The sequence below is a fragment of the Simochromis diagramma genome, unplaced genomic scaffold, assembly GCF_900408965.1.
Source record: "Simochromis diagramma unplaced genomic scaffold, fSimDia1.1 OVJJ01000618.1, whole genome shotgun sequence".
NCBI classification, from domain to species: domain Eukaryota; kingdom Metazoa; phylum Chordata; class Actinopteri; order Cichliformes; family Cichlidae; genus Simochromis; species Simochromis diagramma.
The window spans coordinates 9,651,211-9,672,057 of NW_024387423.1; the positions used below are offsets into that span (position 1 = coordinate 9,651,211).

Below are 20,847 nucleotides of genomic sequence, written 5' to 3' on the forward strand. Positions count from 1 at the left end.
TTATAAACCTGCTATTAAGTATGCGTGCTGTTCATCTTAAGTTTGTCGAACAACAGTTAGAGTCACAGCATAAGAATGACAGCGTGTTTGGAGCGCGGCAGCTTTCGTTTTGCAGCCTGGGAAATTTAACTGCATGCAGCTCAAGAGTAATTAGGGCTGCTTTAAGATCAAGTTGAAAAAAAAAACACAAACTCCATCGCAGGTAGCTTTTTATGAGTCCAAAGCCAGCGTGACAGATTATGCTCATGGCTGCCAAAACCATCAGCATACGCCATGAGGTTCCACCCACGGTCAGCTAACTTCCTGCCTTGCACTCACCTACCTACTGTTACCCATGAATACATTCATATTGAAAGATTCCAACTTTCTGCACTCCAAACCCCTAACAAGGCAAACTGCATATAATTTTTGTGTTTCTTCTAGAGCGGTGAACTTCAAGAAAAGAACAAAAGACATGTTTTAGTAGGCTTCAGTGATGTAGGTCTTTTTTTTAGATTGACTTGGTTAATGAATCTTAGGTCATTACTGATGAAGACTGATTCTCTGTAACCATTTTCAGGCCCTTAAAGATATACGTTTTATTTTCATTTCCTTTAATTTTCATAGGATCCTTGTATTTGTGTTTATTGGGATATGTTATTTTCAGATGCAAGGATTTTTTTTGTTGTCTGTGGCCAAAAACATTTAGAACAAAGCAGTGACATGATTCTGTTTCATGCCTCGGCTCCTCAGTTCAAGTCACAGTGTCATTCACTCAGCAAAAAGTAACAGACCATAGTTTACCTTGACACCTGTCATTTTAACCAAGCGCTAAATAAAAAACCAGAGAGTGGGCTAGCAAAAAGCGTGTCCCGGTTAACTGCTGAGGTGATGCAGAAATGCTGCAGACTTGTATCGGTATCATAACACGGCGGTGAATTCCGAACTCAGCAAAACTGAAGACTGGTGCTTATATTAAAACACAACTCTTTCTATTCTCACAGTTCTGCTTCATTTCTCCAAGGGCCCCTGGTATGTAAATCTAATAATGCAGACTGTGAATGCAGCTATCCAGCAGGCACACTGTCCATTATTTGGAAAAGGCACTTTACAGTGCAGGACACATATATACATACGGGGAATCTTGACATCATCCAGTAACACGGCAAAAATATATCAGCCGCTTCATCTATATTATTCATAAATGTCACATGGTGAAGAGGCAGTGATGGAAAACCTCAGCTTTTGGAGCAGCAGGTCACAAAGACTTGCACTCTCATGTGGAAAGCGCCACATTCACCAACAGAATTATACGCTTTCTTCGTGGCACTGGGACTATTATTGTTTATTGTCTACCTCACTTGTTCCCCTTAAATGCTGGTATAAGCTTACTGCTGTTCCACTTAAGGGGAAAAAGGAGAAAGCATGGGACAAGGAAAGGGCATATACAGGACAGCGCAGCAGCCTCCAGCTGACTGGCGGTGAATCGTACCAGAAGGAGCAAAGCAGCCACTTTCTGGATCTCTTCAAACCACCAAACTATCGAGGATTACGCTCCATAGCTGTAGCAGTGTCAGCCCTCGCACCCGCAGTTCACAAGCGGTTGTAACATCTCAACATTGTTCGAGCATGGAAAATGACATCAAACGACCTGCTTTTCGGGCCCGTGACTTTATTTGTCATGAATTTGGAAGTCGCACTTAGCTAAAAAATTGCGGAGTAAAAGCAGAAGGGGTAAAAGAGGGGGGTACTTTGGGCCTGTGTGCTGAAGGCGCATTTCTGTTCCAATTTAGCAGAAAATATATTGGACTTGCCTCTGACTCTGTTCCAGCTGGAAACAGTCAGGTTTTAGGATCTATGCTTTTTCCCCCCGGTTTACTTTAACAGATCATACTGTAAGCACATGTTTATAATTTGGGACAGTCCTGCTGCTTATAATGATTTTGCAGCATGAGACTGAGCAAACACATTTTGCTGTCAGACATATTAGCCCCAGCCAAAGTGTTCTTGTGACACAGATCCACCGTGCGACGCAGGCAGCTCGGGGATTTGAACCCTCACTTAAAAGCGTGGTTGTTAATGTAATGGTGAATGGGTAAAACAGGCAGCTATGGTTCAAACAGGCAAGTGGAAAAATGGCAACATGAAGGCAACACTTTTTAGTGCGTAATAAAACAAAAAGTCAAACTAATTTAATTTGGTGTGACTCAACAGGTCGGGCCACAGTGCCATGCAGGTGAGAAAAATAGATTTGACTCACTGGATAACCACGGATGCAAATGAATGGAAGGAATAGTTTGACATTTTAAAAAATTTTTGAAGTGTTTTTTTTTCTGTTTGTGTTTTTTCTGAGAGTTAAATAACAAGATTGATACTGGTAGGGTTAATGTGTACATGAGAACTAACATGTTAGAGTCTCTGGTGGTTTCCCTATTTACTGCTCTCAGCCAAGACATACATAAGTTTCAAACTTCCCATAAAAAGACAATTTATTTGCTGTACACGCATAGATTCAACATGATTACACAAGATAAAACACATTAAATAGCCTAGTGAGCTTTCAAGGGAATGTTGGTTGTTTTGCAGCTTTAAAATTCAATGTGGCCTAGCTCTATGTCCCTATGTCTCTGTCACGTCAGAGTAAAAACAGGACAACAACCTCTTTGTGACTAGGAAAACTTGGTGGTTGATTTTTTTCTGCTGTTTGCAACCGAATGAGAGTATGAACAACAGGTCACCCAGAGATTGAGCAGTCAACATCCTCAAACATCCTTTAACGACAAGGGATTTACTCAGGTTGCCTGGTGGGAGGCAACCTGTCTACAAACCATTGCGGCTCAACACAGACTAATTGCAATCACTCTTAGACTCTAAGTGAAGGTTTTGGTGAAGGGTTGCAAATAACTAACATCTAATTTATAAATGCAGATAGATAGTAACATGCTGTAATCAGTCTGAGTGAGTCTGCGTCAATGAGTTTAACTCCCCTGCAACACAACCCTTTGCAAAAGGAAGCTCAACACCTGCTGTTGTTCTGGTTATATTCCTATATAAAAGCAAGGCTGCCAAGAATCTATGACTCCATCTACTACTGTTTTATCACCATTATTATGCACCAAAGTCACTGTGAACACAGCAACTTACTGCAAGTAGTTACAGAAATGGTCACAGTCTTCAAAGCAACATTTTTAATGCAACAAGGTTGCAAGTTCATTCAAAGTGTGATTTGAATGTCCTTCCTGATTTTGCAGCTGGTCAAATAGAGATACATTGAGAGTGCTTCCAAGATTATCTGGAAACACTCTGCACCTTTAGCCCATCTGTCCAGTCGAACTCTCAACCTTGCACTCCTTTCAAGTCTGTATGAAGACCCCAAGTTAGTTCACTTCCTAATATCTTTAAGACTTAAGTCCCTTATTCGGGTCAGACACAACATCTGGATTCCTTGATGTGAAAGAGACCTTGTAATTCCTGTTTGGAAATTCGTAATAAAAGATGAATCACTAACCTGCCTCTCGCAGTGTTTTCACACTTTCAACCACAGTGATGGACACTTACACCCTTCAGCCAGTGGAAAGCTGCTCAAAAGCTGGTCATATATGAGAGGGGGAAAAAACAGAAAGACCTTGATGTGGTGGTCAACTAACGGCATCGCCTCTTCATTGTGGGTTGCGGTCCCATAAATGTTTTACAATTTTGCCTTGCCATGAAAACAGCAGAATATCTGTTTGCAGTCAGTGTCAGCATTATTTAAACAATGCAGTGAAACAATGCAAACCTCTAATCAAGTTAAACTTTTGTTCCAGTGGAGTAAAAAAAACAAAAAAAGTCAATTCTAAAAGAGTTGTGACACTTTAAAAAGCATTTGTTAGGAAGGCTGCATTTATGGGCCTATTTTATTTTTGGTATATTTTATAGATTTACAGCACAGCTTTAAAGTGGCTTAGAAAAAAAATGAACCAAAAACAACAGTGTTAATTGTAGCACTTTGACACTATTAAATGCACAAAATATTCCCTATTTAATGCACACGAAATCTGTTCTCTTTCTTGCCATTGTTTCAGTAAAAATGGACAAAAAAAAAGAAAAATCAACCTGTCTGCTGCCTGTGATGGGTCACCATCTGTTTTTCATTCTCTTGGTGGTTAATACTTGTTTTATACATTTACACTAGGACTGGCCAGTGCAGGTGCAAAAGGATCTTGTCGTATTTAATCACTGGGGCACTGCAGGAGTTAATTGATGAGTCACGAAGATGGACTTTATCACCCCCTAAACAGGCACGATGAGATGAACATGTGGTTTGCATTTCTTGCTGGCTCCATTGCTTCTTCTTGTCTATCTTTTTTCAAAATTTCAACAAAAGGTGATGATGTTCTTGTGAAACACCAGAGTTATTTCAACCCATTTTCAGTAACTCACACCAGACTAACGATGGTGCCGAGTGAAATCGACAGGTTCAGAGCACATTAACAAACAAGCAGTTGGATATTGGAGATTTTATCAATAGCAAACATGTTGTTTAAACCAGTGTGGTGATGGAATGTGGACATTTTTATGCTTTTTTTTAAAGGACTGGCCTGGATGAATTATGGACCTCTACGTAAATTTGTGCCAACACATTGACCTTTAGTTGCAAAACTACATGGAGTACAATAAATCGTTTTATGGTTTTTATTCATGAGACTCCAGAGGTGATGCATAGCACATTTGGAAAGGATTAGATCAATTGTCCAGGATGTGGTTGCAAAATACAGTTTAAAAAAAAAATCTGCATCATTCAAACACGGCAACGTATGTAGTAAGCTAATTGCAGATGATGGTCCATTTTCAGCCCTTGTACCAGATAATTCTCAGATCTGTTTTTTGCTTTTTGCGAAGCTACTTAACAATGACAAATTATTCGAGCATAAAAAAAAAACGCACCTAAATCAAGCGAGTGTGTCGATACATAACAGACAACTTAGCCAGGCGACAGTTTTAATAGTGTCCTTAAGGACTTTGTTACTAGCAGCTTGTCACAAAAACATGTAATTTTGTCCCACTTCTAAAGTAAAATCCAGAAATAAAACAGTATTTTTGATTCCCAAAGAGATTATAGCTGAAAATCTGGCATATCTCAGCATGGTGTGCAGAGATGCACTGGGCCCTTGAGTTGATCCATGTACTGTCCACTGAAGCCTCATCAGAAATGGTGTCAGTGGAAGTGTGGCTGTCAAGAAGCCATTATTAAAGAAGGCAAGCAGAGAGGAAAAATCAGATTTTTTTTTTTTTGCCAAATTAGAAAAGAACTGGACTGATAATCAGTGGAAACAGGTTTTTTGTAGTGATGATGTAGTGTTTTGATCAAATCATTGTATCAAATCATATCTATGGAGGACATCATGAGAGAGGTACAACAGTGAGTGTCTACAGCCATCTGTCATGGTTTTGGGCTGCATTTAAGCCAGTGATGTTTATCAAAATTGTTGGAATTATACATGCAGAAAAGGACAGTCAAACTTTGATCCACTATGCAAAAATCATCTGACAAGTGTCTGATTGGCAGCAAATCCCAAACACACTGCCAATGCAACACAAGCATACATGGATGGTAAAACATACAATGGTACACTATCAGTCATTGACTGGCCTCCCCAGAGCCCAGACCTAAACGTTAGTGAAGCAGTGAGAGATCCAAGAGCCAACATCCAAAGAAGAGCTTTGAATGTCTTTCAAGATCCCTGGGGAGTTGTTCCAAGAAAGCTTGCCTAAGAGAGTTCAGGCTGTGCTGAAGAATAAAGATGGTCATACCATTGACTTTCAGGCTTGTTAGAACTGTACAAACTTTGTTTTTGTTTTACATTTCAGTGAATCACGGCACCCATTCCCCATTTTCCTAACAAAATATAAAGAAATGAGGAGAAGCTGATAACTGATAACCTAGTGAACATCTAGGCAGTCTGATATCAGGAATGTCAGTACATTAACAGTTTTTGACACTGACTGAAAGAGCATAAACTACTTATGAAGTATAAGACATGCAAAATAAGAAGTAATTCCCAAAAGAAAGAAACCCATTTGGAATTTGTATAGTTCAGTATTCACACTCCCTCAAATTCACTCAAGCTGTGGGAAAAATGTGTTCTCAGAACAGAAGGAAGAAATGGCTGAGGGGAAAAAGTTGGGTGGAGGGAAAGGTGGAGTGGCTGTGATTAGGCCACATGTTGGTAATTTATCACACATAAACCTCACACCTAATTTTCACACCTGTAGCTCACCGTGTGGGTAGTCTAGTAATTCACTCACACACGCACCTCCACACACAAATACACACTCTTACACCGCTGGGTGGGACTTGGCTGTGGGTTTTCCCAGTGCAGGAGGCGACCGAGGACATCACAGGGATCAGCAAAGTCATCGGGCATATTTGGCATATTTGCACCCCATGTAGCTTCTGCTCCATCTCTCCCGCCCTAACCCGTGCACACGCTCCCCTCCCCATGTGTCATCACCTTGACTAAACTCATCTCCACTTCTAGCTCACACATCTGAAAAACAAAAAAAACTTGGACGTGACTTTTTCGTACTTGCCAGAAACATATTTTTGGAGCTCCAGATGGAAGATAATCATCTTTTGCTGAAGTGTCACGCAAAAACAGACTGTAAACTTAAGGTTTTGTTACTTCCTATCGCTGGCTCACAAAGCTGGGAAAATAAATTATTTTTTTAAGTAGAAAAAGCTGGATGGATCACAATGAACTGCTAAAAGTGGAACTCTGAAATAAAAATATAAGAAATTGCCATCAATGCTGTGTTAAAAGCTCAGATTTTTGCTTGAAAAAATTAGCTTACTTTCACGCTTTTTAAATGTTTAGCAATTACAGTAAATTGTGGAATTAGTGTTAGTGAATAGTAGCTGAAGGTAGGGCAAATTCCATCATTGTAAAATTTGATTACTTGGCTTTACTTTAAATTATACAAACTTACTCTCTCTCAAAAACATTTATTAGCCTCAACTTAAGATGGTCAAGATATGCTAACTTGTTTTTTTTGTGGTGTAAAATAAAATAAAAGTTCTCCTATCAAGTTAAAGGTCGCAGGAGGGGTCATCTTAATATTCTATACAAATATAGGTTTTAATATTAAATTCTATACAGTGGAACCCCGACTTACGAAATGAATTCGTTCCCGAGGGTCTTCCGTAAGTCAAAAAGTTTCGTAAGTCGAAGCACCCATTGCGCCTTTTGAGTGAGGCGATGCTGAACGACAGGCTATAGGCTAATTGCTAACTAGAATAACATTATGTCGTTCAAGTGGAACAGCGAAGCGCAATTACGAAAGCCAAGGGGTTGTCACATCATTCCGAAGGCATTCTGGGCATTCTGTGCTCGGCCAATCAGAGCCAGCGGATTTCGTAACACGGACATTTTGCTGTAACACGGGCAGAAATATTGCCGTTCAGTGCCTTCGTAACTTGAATTATTTCGTTCAATGGGGTATCCGTAAGTTGGGGTTCCACTGTATTGTGTAACTTAATCATGTTTTATATACAATTATTCTGCTAAGGAACTTTAAAAAAAAAAAAATACAGTATTTTTTATCTTAAATGAAAAAGAATGAAAGTTTAAAGGAACAGTGAAAAGAAACATACTGGTTTCTTTTCACTGGTTTTGGACGTTAAGAAAACACACTGAATGTTAGATCCAGGAAAAGACTGCCAATTGTGAGGACTCGCATAAATCAGCCAGTTACTAAAAGCTTTGACATTTTCTGTTCGCCTCACAGAGTTTCAATATTTATTTTCTTAGGGGTAGCCAAATTTTGGGAGACGGGAGCAGGAGCAAAGAGCTGCCACCTGATGGAATCTTCATTTTCACAGAATGTGTTTAAATCAAGTCATTTATCATTAAAAAAAAAGAGAAAAAAAACGAAAAGAACATGAACAGCTGTTGAAAAATTCTTTCTTATTAAGTGCTTAACAAGATACTACTTCACACTCCCACTTCACCCGCTGAGGCCAAAAGGGAGATCTGAAGTGCTTACCGGGGTCAAAAGTGGAGAGCACCACAGGGGACAAATGGCAAAGACCTGGTCTCGCTTTCAGTTGTGGTGCCTGACACTGAAAAAAAACCCAAAACTCCTAAACATCAAAGCCACACTTTTCTCTCTGTCAAAAAAAAAAAAAAAACTGGACTGGATCCAATATCGACTTTTTCACGGGAAAATACCGCAACCTTGTTTGTTTTCTCACTTAACTGCCTGCTGCCAGCTTTTCGACGAGAGAAATGGTCACAGCACAGGTCATTAGAAGGCTGAGACTTATATTTCTTTCACTAAAGCTGCCATTATTTTGTTAAGTTCTCTTTAACTTAATTACCAGAAAGTGCACACATACACAAAGAATCTTTAAAGAGAAGTTCATCTGAGGTACTTCTCAAGTCTGCGATGTACAGTTTTGCGTAGAGCTGCCTGCTCCTGTAGCAGGTGCCTGGGTCACATCTGGCCTCGTGTTTTCGCACCACCACAAACCAGCACCTGAATGGTTGGCACTGCCCAGATTTCTTAACAGAAACCGGCTTGTGTTGGCTCTGAGAGGCCAGGACTCAGCCCGCGGGAGGACATGTTTCTTTTCTTATATTGCCTTTTGAGAGAACCTTGGAATAAATGCTTTCATAACGCATGAAGGAGGGGGGCATTTTGCTGTAGCTGAATTTTCTTTCAGCCCGAATACTGCACGTGCTCTTCAGTATTTGACTACTGCACCCAAAACAAACAAAAAAAAAGAACACAGGCTTCCAAGGTATGTGTTAGATGTTTCAATAAGATTTAAGAAGCCGATACTCGCATCCAAAACCCTCTGGGTGGTAGGAGGGTTGTCGAGTCTATCATTACATGCAATGGAGACAGATGAATGGATTGAATGGCTGTGCCTGCCTTTTACCTGCACGCCGCTGCGTTTGCTGCTACAGCTATGAGCAAATCAACTCAATAAAGATTCAGTATCTTCTTTGTCACATATAACTAGTAAATGTTGAGGTTAGATCATTTATTTTTCTTATTATATTTCACTAAGGCTTTCACCCTTTCAATACAAATGTGTGCACTCATCGTCATTGCTGATGCTAAGCAGCCCCATGCTGTCCATTACACTTCACTAGTGTTCATTACCGCACCAAGGCGGTACCATCTCTGAAGCCATTAGCTGGTAAACATATAAACTACACATGACCCTTGTCCACAGATACCTATTAGTTATGACTCCTGCTGGTGACAGCTGTTTACACAGCTAAGGCCGCATGCTCCTGAGCCCTGGCACTACTCCAAATCAAATAATATCCAGTTAAGGAGAAGTCAGCCAAGATGTAACACAAGTGCATAACTAGAAGGGGGTGGGGGGAGGGTGAAGGAATTTGACAAATGTTAATGGACCTCTTTCTTTTTTTTTTTTTTTTGTTCTTTTGAAGCTTATACTTCTCTGTCTAGCATTTGTCTCTACCACAGTCATGTTTCATTGTCTGCATCCTAAAACAAGATTAGTGAGAAACCCTAATGGAGAAAGAAAAGTCAAAGGCAGTCACCACAATTGATGTGCTGTTTGACAAGGCGCAACATAAAAATGCGCTGCATTAAAATCATAACAGCTTAAAAATTTTCTCCCACAATTAGACTTTCACTCATGTGTGTGCGTGTGCATTTGTGTCCAAAGCCCATGTGGCATGCAGCCAGAGGAAAAAACAACAACAAGACAAACAGCGACAAAAATGTCCCCCACCACAAAATACAACACTGCATACAATACAACAAAATGAACGGTATTACAGTGAACACAGCTGTGCCCATTCTGTGAAACAAATGGGACTGCATCTCATTCAGTGACGACAGCGTTACCCAAAGTGTAGATTTGACTGAGAGGGGAGGAAACTACACCTAACTTGTCGTTCTCATATTAGTTCAGGGATAATCGAGAGCGCGCTCCAACAAACTGCTTCAAAATCTCAGAGACTTCACAATTTGCTCTAGTCATTTAAAGCATCAACCTGTTCTGTGAGTCCCACATGGATGCATCTTCGTTTGTTAATTTGTCAGTCATTCAGCCAGGTTTTTCCTAATATTTGTAAGCAATATCTAGGCCAATCACAGGAGGACATCCGGTCCAAGTGTAGCCCACTTAGACTGTCAGAAATAAACCTTACTGCTGCAGTGCTTACAATGAAGCTGCTTTAAGCAATATCTTTTAGACTAACAATGGACTGAATTGGTATTTGATGAAACAATCCCTATTTTTAAGCAAAGCGAAGAAGTAAACAACTAGAAACTTAGTGTGTAAAATCTGCCTGGCTTAAAAAATTTACAAGGACTGACATTAGCAGCTTAAGTGTTGCATATATTCTGTAGAAGTTTGCAGAGACCCCAGCACAGTAAAAAGAACTTGCTACTCTGGTATTTGTCACACGGTCAAAAACAAATCTCAAACTGATCACTAATGATTTAACCAGACAGCTGGAAAGTCTAGATAGCAAAAGTTAGTTCTGGTACTTCGATTGTTCAATCACACCTTAAACCAGATTTGTTCTGCTCGCGTGGGAAAATGCACATGCTTCCTATTACTGCTTCAGTTTAAAATTAATTTGTTTTCTTTCTCACACTGGGTTAAAGTGTGTATTGTGTGTATTGATTGCTAGTACTGGTGTTTCGTGAAAAGCGGCAACTACTCGTGCTCGAAGGATAGTCAGTGAAAATGAGTGAATGAAGCTACAAGGCTAACATAATTATTTATATCTGCTTCAAGAGAAAACAGCTAAAAAATACTGTCGTTACATGACATCACACTATTACATTAGTGTAATATTTAGTGTAACTTTCTTTGTCTTTGGGCGTCATTCATAGACAGTTTAAAGGATGGATATCATCCACTGGTTTCTGAAGTCTTGTTTTAAAGCCTCAAGATTAGCATTTTCACTGTCATCATCTTGGTTTAAAGAAATAAAAATCAGATGTGTTGAGGAGGTGCACACCTGACTGTGAAACTACTCTTTGGCATGTGAGTTGTCAATAATGAGTTGGCAGCCAATGAGCATGGATAATCCTTCTTTTTTTAAACAAAGTATGACAAAGATTTGCAAATGAGACAGTTTTCTATTCAATACGTCCCAAAATGAGTGACTGAGCCCATAAACCCACCAGGAAAGTGTTTGCAGAGGTAAAGAGAGAAAACTTAATTAAACTTAATTGTGACTGGAAGTCGTTTTGCAACCACAGCTATTGCCATCTTGTGGCCTTTAGATGGAATAAAAGTTTGTTTAAGTTTAAGTTTCATTTAACCAAACCAATGTCTAGGGTTACTTTTACAGTAAAACACTTAATAAATAAATAAATAAACAAATAAAGTTTAATTATTGATTAAACCAATTTCATTCATTTTTATAGTTAATGAAAGTTTCTTTTTTTTATTTTGTTTTCTTATTTTTCTTCTTTTTTTTCTTTTCACCAAAACAGTGTATAAGCAGAATTTTCTATGTAATTTGACATTCTTAATACAAATAAGGATCAAATTTATTCAGAAAAAATATTTTTCATAACTAGTCAAATAAAATATAAATTTTAATCCTAAAATGTTAAATGAGAGTGTAGCAATTTTATGTACATCAGTCACACAGTGCACGTGTTGGTGACTTTTATTGTGAAATTCACAGGAAGAAGCCAACTACAGATCCCAACTATAAAGAGCCCATTCATTGCTAGTATCACATGCTGCATGTTCCAAACCTGTCAATTCTGATAAAATAAGCACATATAAAAATAAAACACTGTTATTTGGGAAGGCTCGGGGGGATTTTATGTCGAAAACACATCCTTTTTCCAACAAATAACCAGCTCCCCATGGAGAGTCACACCTGCGGCACCAAAGAAACTCATTGAGCGAAAACTTAAAAAAAGCCAACACAGATGTTTTGTTTTTCCAAGCTCAAGGTTGGGAATGAGCTCAGATACTGAGCGTACATACTTATAGTTTGACAGCTAGGATGCTAGCCGTTTAGCGAGGAGTTTAAAGACACACAGAGGTGCTCTGTTATCTCGGATATAATCGCACAGCTCATCAAGCTGAGTGACAAGTATTGGGGTGTGAGACTGAATAAATCTGACAGGAGAAGAAGTACACTTCACTGCCTTGAGGCTAATGTTGCTGTTACTATAGCTTCCATTACAAGATTGACCTACAATCTTGTTGCTTTGCTCTGATAAGAGACAGACCAGATCTTATCCAATCCTTCCTCTATCGTGCACTCTCTGTTCCCATCACTCCTTTTTGCTCCTTCTACCCCGACCTCATAAGTCTACAGGGTATGACCCTCTAAGACCTTTTTAAATCCGACACGCAGGCTACGTTGCTGTCGGTCTGTTTCCTCCGCCTCGTCCTCTGCCTTCCTTTCTCTCCACAGAGGGAGTCAAAGAGACAATGAGCTAAGCATCAAGGCCCAGTAATGACTCCCAGCCCTGTTCCTGATTAAAAACACACCGGGTGCTTCTGCACTCCACAGGCAGCTATGAGGCCTTCCTCTCCTCACACCATGAGGCTTGAGAGTTAGATGACAGAAGCACAGGCCAGCCTCAACACAGCTCCATGGCCAGGAAAACAAAACCAAAAAATAAATAAAAAAATCCGGTCTAAGCATGACACGTTGTATCATTCAAAGCTCTTGTCTCAACTAGTCCAAGCCTAATTCCACAGGCAAGTCCTTATTTAGTCTGAGGGTGCCCAATTACCAACATTAACCTCAACCTCAGCCAAAACCATAACAAAGCCATAACAGAGGGTGCTTACAGTCCCCGCCAACGATGCATCAAGGGTGGGGGTAAAATATCTTGTCACGGTTACATGTAATTGAAAGTGCGTTGGTTTTGTCTTTCACACAGTATACAATGATACTGGCAAACCAAGATAGCAAGAAAAGCGGATTTTGTTGAGCGTTCTTCAATAAAGCACCTCAGTGCCACTCCATAGATGGTTGTACCGCACCACGCACTCAGCAGGCGACAGTGGGGACTTCCCTACCTTTACCTCTCCGTGTCCATACTCAGGCCACCAAATTACAGACGCGCCGCAGAGAGACGCTTTATTGCATCTGACCAGCTCACTTCCTCTCCATACCAAAGGCATTACATGCTGAGCTTTATTTTGATGTGGCATGTAAGCATAATTAGAGGTCCCATAAAAGAAGGGAGGGGGGGGAGAAAAAAAAAAGGAGTCTTGTCCATCTGTCGAGTGTTAAGGGGTGGGCACGGGGGTAGCAATCAGAGAGCCCCATGCCTCCTTCTTGTTAGAGCCATTCTAACAGGCATTGAAGCAGACCTTAGCACCAAACTCGAGTCAGTGTGTGTGTGTTTGTTTCTGTACATGCTGGTGTATTTTCTCAAGGGGCCTCCTTGAGTTTCAGATTTCCGGGCTTTGCAGATCGATGCAAAGTAGGTACTAGTCAACACGCACACAAAGGATCATATCAATATGGTAAACAAGAGCACATACCGAGTGTGGCTTTTTCTAGAAACACTATACATTAATCTTCCTTCCAAAGGCTCTTGGGCCCTAAATGATCCTCTAAACATTTAGAGCCAGCCGGCTATAAAGAAATGGAATATTCATAAAATATCTTAAGGAAAATTACATGTTATGTGTTGTGAAAACACATTTTTTGCTTTCTGGTTGTCATTTTATGCTGTGTAGTGTTGACTAAAGGCACCCTAATCCTGACCATTTCACATATTGGAGTGATAAAACATAAAACTTATCATCAGACTCAAGCTAGCTTAAAGCTAGCCTGAAGCTAGCCTAATTCAATGGTTCTCAAAGTGTGTGTCGCGCCCAGCTGGTGGGACCCACAGTTCTGGCAGGTGGGGCGCAAGTTACCTGGCAGAAAAGTCATGTTTAACATCGGAATCACTTTTACTGCGGAACAAAGAAATTTGCCATGTTTGGGAATGTTGACATTCTGTTTAACTAGTTGCTTTTTTGAAGAAGTGGTGCAGACGAATGAAGCAATCTAGTGACAAAAGTTACAGTTGTTTGTTTAAAACAAAAGTTACTGAAGGATTCATTGTGAATGAGTTGATCTTCTGAATAAAGCTGCAGCTAGGCTTTTCTGTCATTGTTTTGTTTAGATGGGGCGTGAAAGTATTTCTTCCTGCCGTGTGAGGAATGATGTAAAAGTTTGAGCACCACTGGCCTAATGTCATGTAATAACTAGAAGAAGGAAAATAGGAAAATAATCAACATGTAAAGAAAGAAATGTATGTTTTATACAAGTTTTTATACTTCTTAAAATGTGAAAGGACAGCTCAACACTCAACCTATTCCTTTTTTTCATGGAGGTCATGAGAACATTAGGTATCACTGCTATGTCTATTATGTGAACATACAGCAGCAGTCTGTCAGCTAATAAAACAGTACATAAATATTTACACCATTTTACAATTTTTTAATAATAATTACATTGTTGTAGAAACCTTAAAGAATACTGTATATACATATGTAATTGTAATAAACTAGAATAACTGCAAATAGCGAATCCAAGTGCAGTAGTTTACTGCAGTTTAACACAAACCGATGTTACAGGGAAAATATAAAATCCCACTAGTGTAAGTGTAGTTTTTACACTTTCTGTAGTGTGTTAAATTACATTGTGTTAATTAGTGAGCTTTGCGGGTGGTTTTGTTGCCTTTGGACAGAGTCAGACTGACTGTTTTCAGCGCTTACACTAAACTAAGCGAACTGGCTGCTGGCATAAGCATGATCTAACTCATGTGAATGAACACATTTCTTAAAATGTCCAGCTTTAAGCCTAATTTTAAAGCTTTGTTTTGTGTAAAGTGAAAGGGGAAATGGCTCATTTTAACAATTCCCATGATTAGATTCATTGAGGAAAAAAAACACAATAGATGCCTATTGTGTTCACATCATTACCTCTAAACAGCTCTTCACTGGATTCTTTTAGAGGTGTGTATTAGTAACATGAGAGGTAAGCAGCCTGGAAATGCATTCTGGTGTAAGCTCGAGGGGCTCCATCCCCAGCTCTGGGCAGCTCTCCCACCTGGAAGGACCTTGTATGTGTTTTTTTTTTTTAAATACTCTTTTTGTTTTGTTGTTTTATGTGTGGCACTTAGAAATGATTCCCAACATTAGAATCTTTTATGGCCCAATAAACTTGAGAGAATTGGACCAAATTGGCTGCTCATATTTAGAAGCTTTATAAGGAAACGTATTAAGGTGTAAAAAAAAAAAAAAAAAAAAGTCTTCACACTCTGGACAGACACTGTAGTTTTTGTCTGCTGCTGAGAGATTCCAGTCACCATGAGGAAACATGGAGTGTGTTCTAAGATTTTATATAATAGCTTTATTTTATTTCACATTTCCGAAAAAAAAAAGAAAAAAAATTTTACGGCGTGGTAACACATCGCCTAAAATTGAAAACATCTGTTTGGCATTTAGCTTTGCCAGTATATGGGATCCTCAGATGACAATAGTTGAAAGTTGGAAAGGAACATCCCCATGCGTATCCCCCTCCTAACCCTCCAACCCAGCCTCCCTATCAAAAAAAAAAAAAAGCCAAAAAAGGTGGGGAGAGAATTTATGAAAGAGAGCCCGAATCTGGAGATGGAAGAAGTTGATAGACGAATATGAGTACATCTCATATTCAATAAAAAGGTTATTCAGCAAACTCAATTCATTCATTGGGATTTACTGAATTTTTCAGATGGTAAAACAGTGGAGAAAAAGCAGATCGGATCATCCTACTTTGTCGTGGAGCCCAATAAAGAATCCAGATCTGTGTCTCCCTACAGAAGAAAGTTCATGCCACTGCATGTTTTTTTCCTCTTGCTGGGGGTTTTTCAGCAGTGTAGCATGGCACGAACGCACTGAGGAGCCTTTCACCGGCTTCACCTGATACCGCTGGGACTTGAAGCGGGAGCTGCACTACAGGCCGGGATCGACGTGCAGGTCAGACGAGGAGCTAGTCTTTCGACAGAGTTCGGAGGCTGGGTCAGACTAATGTGATTTATCAATATAGTGCATAAGTGAATCATTGTCCTTAATGGCCACGATAATCCCCAAGACAGACCGTGAACATGATTAGTTGAAGAAGTTGGGGTGGGTGAAGGGAGAGGATGTGTGTTGTGGACCCTTGATCATTGGTAACATGCACCTGCAGGGTGTCCATGTATCTGCCAGTACTCTTCCTCTCTTGCTCACTCTCTCTCTCTCAGACACACACAAACACACACACACACACACACACAAAGATTTACACTTCTCGAAGCTTAGCTGACAGGGCCTGGGAGAAAAAAGACAGAGCTCTGTTCCTTGACGCTGGAGCTCGAGCTCAGGTCAAGACTCAGCCCGCTGTAATCCCTCTCAGGTGATGCTGTTCACATTCAGCCGCTTCCAGCTGATCTGCTTAAATATGCCTTCCTCATCCCCTAAAAAGCCCCCTCCTCTCTCTCCTCAGCACAACCTCCAAGGATGGTGAGTGAGAAGGACGGATCTCTGCTGAGATCAGATCCGATGGCTTTTCAGCATTTTCCGGAGACCAATCCCGTGCTTCACACGAATAAAACAAACACACTTTCAAGTGTTAGCTATGGAATAAGAAAGAAAAAAAAAAAAAAACAGACGAGTGAGGCTGCAGTGCTAACATCACCTGGAGTAGAGTGGCATCATGTGAGAAGGTCTTGTTAACAGACGTGCCATCTGCAGGGCTTTTTCCCTCCACACACACTTTTTTTCCAGACTAGCGAGGGTTGGTTTAAAAGCAGCTTCTTGGAGCGTTCCCTGTCATTCCCCTTAAACACTTAATCAACAGATTATATTGCGCTGAAGTGCTGTGTTCCAACATTAACACTTACACCCACAAACCTGGGACTTTGTGCAAGCTTTCAGCACACACAGGTCCACAGGCTGATGTGCAGGGCTCAGAAAGAGAGAGCACTATGTGCAAGTAGCTTAGCTGCATCTAAAAAGAAAATCCACCAAACTTTTGCTGTATTATCAAAGTAAACCATAGAATCAGTTAAGAAGAGTCCACTACCTGAGAGTATCACGTTTTCACTCATTTTCAGTAACATCTTGTGATTTTTAGCACTAAAACCATATTCCCCCGCCCACACACACAAACACATCCATGCTGCAAGTGTCATGCATCTCTAGCCTCGCCCCCTCCAACTCTGCATTGGTTTAATCTAATCACTTTGGTCCTTCAACAGAAAACACACAAAAAAACAAGCATCTGGGAACACAGTTAACACAGTTGAGTAACAGATTCCACAGCTGAATCTGATCTGAAACATGCTATGACCTGCAGGGAATTCAAATTTGGGATTTCTGGCTTGATGCACAAAGGGTTAACAGTATCACATGGCAACTTTTCACCACTTTCGACTGCCATTACCTATTCATTACCAGTTAAAACGGCTTAGGGCCCCACTGTGTATCCCTGTTCCTTCAGGCAGCGCTCCTACTCGAGCCTGATTTTATGGAGTCAGCAGGTGGCATCATTAGCCAGAGAATAAAAATGAAAAGTAATACCCTTGTGTCTAGCTATGATATCATAGCAGGGCTCATTGGCATCATTTTCCTATTTCTAGTGGGCACGATAGGGGGTAAGGAGGTGTAAATTTAATATATTCTGTCATCTGTTTTACTTCTTCTTTCTTTTTTTTTTTAAGTGTATATGCACAATTGCCACAGTCAAAACAAGAGGCTGGTTCATGCCATGAGGTGTGTGAGCAACACCAGACCAGCCCAGAAAACCACACAAAGATCCCAATCTTGACCGCGCGCCGGGGGTCACATGCAACGGCACCGCTACTCCTTGACAAACCCGCCCGCCCCCATTCCCCTCATTATGATGGCATCTCCATTCCTTACACCTCGCTCAGTTATGCGGCTACGTGCGCCATAGCATATCAGTGGCAAAAAAACTCTCTTTTCTTTTGTTTATACTCATCAGTGTTTGGTAAATTACGCAGGATGTCTTTCATTCCACGTTACAGCGGTTTCGCCTGGGGGAGCCGAGAACGGCCAAACTGAGTTTTAAACGTGCCTGGGTCTCAACACTCCTGAAAGCTTTGGATAGCTTCCCCGTGCATGCCAGACAGGCTGTATATAAAACTGTCACAGGAACCTTGAGGGCTAGAAAAATATTCAAGCATTTCTAGGCCTATTGGACAATGATCTCTTACACATGCTTCTTTCAATATAACCGTGATAAATAAAGGAAGGAAACAAATACTGAAGACTTGGCTGACTGCCCACTGCTTGCTAGGATGGCAGTTTTGGCCCAAAGTGCTGTATATCCACCCCCTCAATACAGACGCACACACAAACACACACGTATACTTTAAACATTACAATAAAGGCCAAACCTGTGCATATTTGCACGGGGTTAGCATGACAAGTGTAACATCCGCTCTGAGAGTGAGCGGTAACAGTGTGTAGCTTATCGTCCTCAGCCTGAAGCTGTTCTTGAGGTCAAATGTGTAAGTTAACCTTTTGATCTCGTCCCCGCTGGTTAGGCCACCCCCCAGACCTCTTCCTTCTTTCTCTCTCCGAACTCTCCCTCACACACAAACAGACAGCAGCACAGATAAAGAGGCACCTAAAGACAAATGTGCACCGCTGGATTTGCTGCTTGACCATCCCACCCTGCAGATTACAGGCGCTCTTAAGGGCGAAACACTGCTCTTACCACGTAAATGGCACTCCATATCTTGTGTGCTATCTAAAAGTTGCACGGTGCAATGAGAGAGAGAGATGCAGAGAGAAAGAGAGGGGCTGAAAAACGTGTGTGTGCCAGTACCCCGCAGTGATTGCCTGATTATTTGCAGATGGGCAGTGGAGGGCTTGCAGAGTGTGGAGGTTCCCCCTGGCACGCAGCGCATATGATTAAATATGTGATTGCCTTACAATTTACATGAACCCACCCCACCACCACCACCCCCCTTTGACTTTAAATGAGTTTTTCAAGTGTCCTACCTTTAGACGCGGGTTGTTAGCGCCATGCGCAAACTGGACCACATTTCCTCTCACGGTCACCCTAAAAAGGATCTCGGCAATGTGTTATGTCACAGGTCTGAGGGCTCCGCAGGGGCCACTTTCCTAATCCGGCTGGCTCCTCATTCATACAGAGTAGAGAGTGGTATTTACAAAGGTGCTGCTCCCCCCTCCTGCCCCCGACCCCTCCTCACAGCTCCTGCGCCTCTGCTGGGTGATTGTTATGCGCGTTTCCTACCAACTGTTCAAAGTGGTTATGAGATCAATTAAAACCAGCTTAAGAGGTGGTAGGTGGGAGGGAGGGTGGAGTTGAGATGTGGCATCCATAAGTGTGAGGACGGGGATTCCGTATCTGTCCACTGAATAAGTCACCTCCTGCTCGCTACAGACCCAAAGCGCTATTTATTTATGTAGCGCTTTACGTGCCTCCAACACACTGCACCTTTTCTGGTACCAGAACATCCACAGATAGCCTGAATTAACGCTAATCCAGTTCGCTCTTTGTCATTTTGGATGCGCGTGGCCAATTTTGCGCACATTTTACGCACCAGTTACCGGCTCTGAAATCATTAAATAATGTGGAAAATCTTATATTAGAGAGGTCAGTAGGTTACATGAGATGCTGTAAGAATGAGCTGTAGCTCAAACAACTATTCGTTTTTTCTCCTTTTTGCATGGATTTCTGGAATGTTCTGGGTTGGATCGACGGCACTAAGTTACGTGCGTTGAAAACAAAATTCAGATTTAATTTCATTTTCTAAAAGAAAAACAACAACAACAACAAAACCCAACAACTTTCCGCCCGCGTTTAGTGCGCACAAAACAGGGGCTACAAGTAGGAGCGAAGAGGACTTTTTACAGAGTGTGTGAACAACCTTGTTTAGGATAGTTACCTCCCCGGACACACACAAACTCTTTGCGAACCCTTAAAAGTGATGCTGCTGTAATAATGGAAGGTTTTAACCTTCTAGTTACCTCTTTTGTTTCTCCTCCAGCGGTGCGACGGCGCCTGACAGTTGCTGTACTCCATACAGTTCAATATGATCAGGGCAAATGAGAAGAGTCGAAACTGCATCTGGACGGCGGTGTGTAGCTCTGACTCCAGTTAAAATCTCGAAATCTGTGAAACGTCCTCCTCCACGTTTCTTTAGCTGGTCATCGGATGTGTCAAACATAAGACGAGATGTGACATCGTATCAAGTCGCCGACTGGGATCATTTTATGGAGCGCGCTGATCCTCACTGAGTAAAAGTGTCCGTGCGCTGAGGGGGAGAATGACAAAGGAGGTTACTGTGATAACAGTGTAACGAAATCAACACCTTCCCTAAACACTGATGCGTGGGGATGATAAAGGGGTGCACTGAAGCCCCCCCCAAAAACAAAAAACCAGAGAAGCTTCTGTGTGTTAATGTGTCGGAACAATCGCAAATGTAAAGCTCAAAGGGCACCCCTCTTTAAAAATAAAAATAAAAATAAAGGCAACTGTGCGTAGTGGTCGCCAAAAAATAAAAAATAATAATAAATAATAATAACGCTCCGTGAGTAACGTGATGTTGTGTACCTTTCACAAGATTAAGTGCAATTCCGCTCCGGTTCCACTTTCAGCTTCCCACCTCTGAGTGCAAGTGCGAATGGGGAACGTGCAGCATCCCTCCGTGTGTGTGTGTGTGAGTGAGAGAGAGAGAGAGAAACTTGTGTCTCCAGAAGAGAACAGAGGTCCGAGGAGGAGGAAAAAGGTGGTAGCGGTAAAGAAGGGGAGGTGGTGGAGGAGAAAGAGGAGGAGGGGGTCCTTTCCTCCTCTCTGTAAAGAAAGGGGAAAAATTGGGGTGCTTAGATTCCGT

General features: G+C 41.2%; 1 protein-coding gene across 2 annotated transcripts in view; it reads right to left on the minus strand.

Moving 5' to 3' along the window:
* The window catches only part of rspo2 (R-spondin 2), a 60,420-nt gene that overhangs the window by 39,312 nt on the left and 261 nt on the right, over positions 1–20,847 (minus strand). The window contains exons 1-2 of one of the 2 annotated variants that reach the window (XM_040012679.1): positions 20,568–20,845; positions 19,982–20,268 (exon numbers count right to left, since the gene is read on the minus strand). In XM_040012679.1, the coding sequence (XP_039868613.1) occupies positions 19,982–20,081 (100 nt within the window). In that variant the 5' untranslated portion in view covers positions 20,082–20,268; positions 20,568–20,845. Of the gene's footprint in view, positions 1–19,981; positions 20,269–20,567; positions 20,846–20,847 lie in introns of those variants that run through there. The other variant, XM_040012677.1, reaches the window with a different exon arrangement.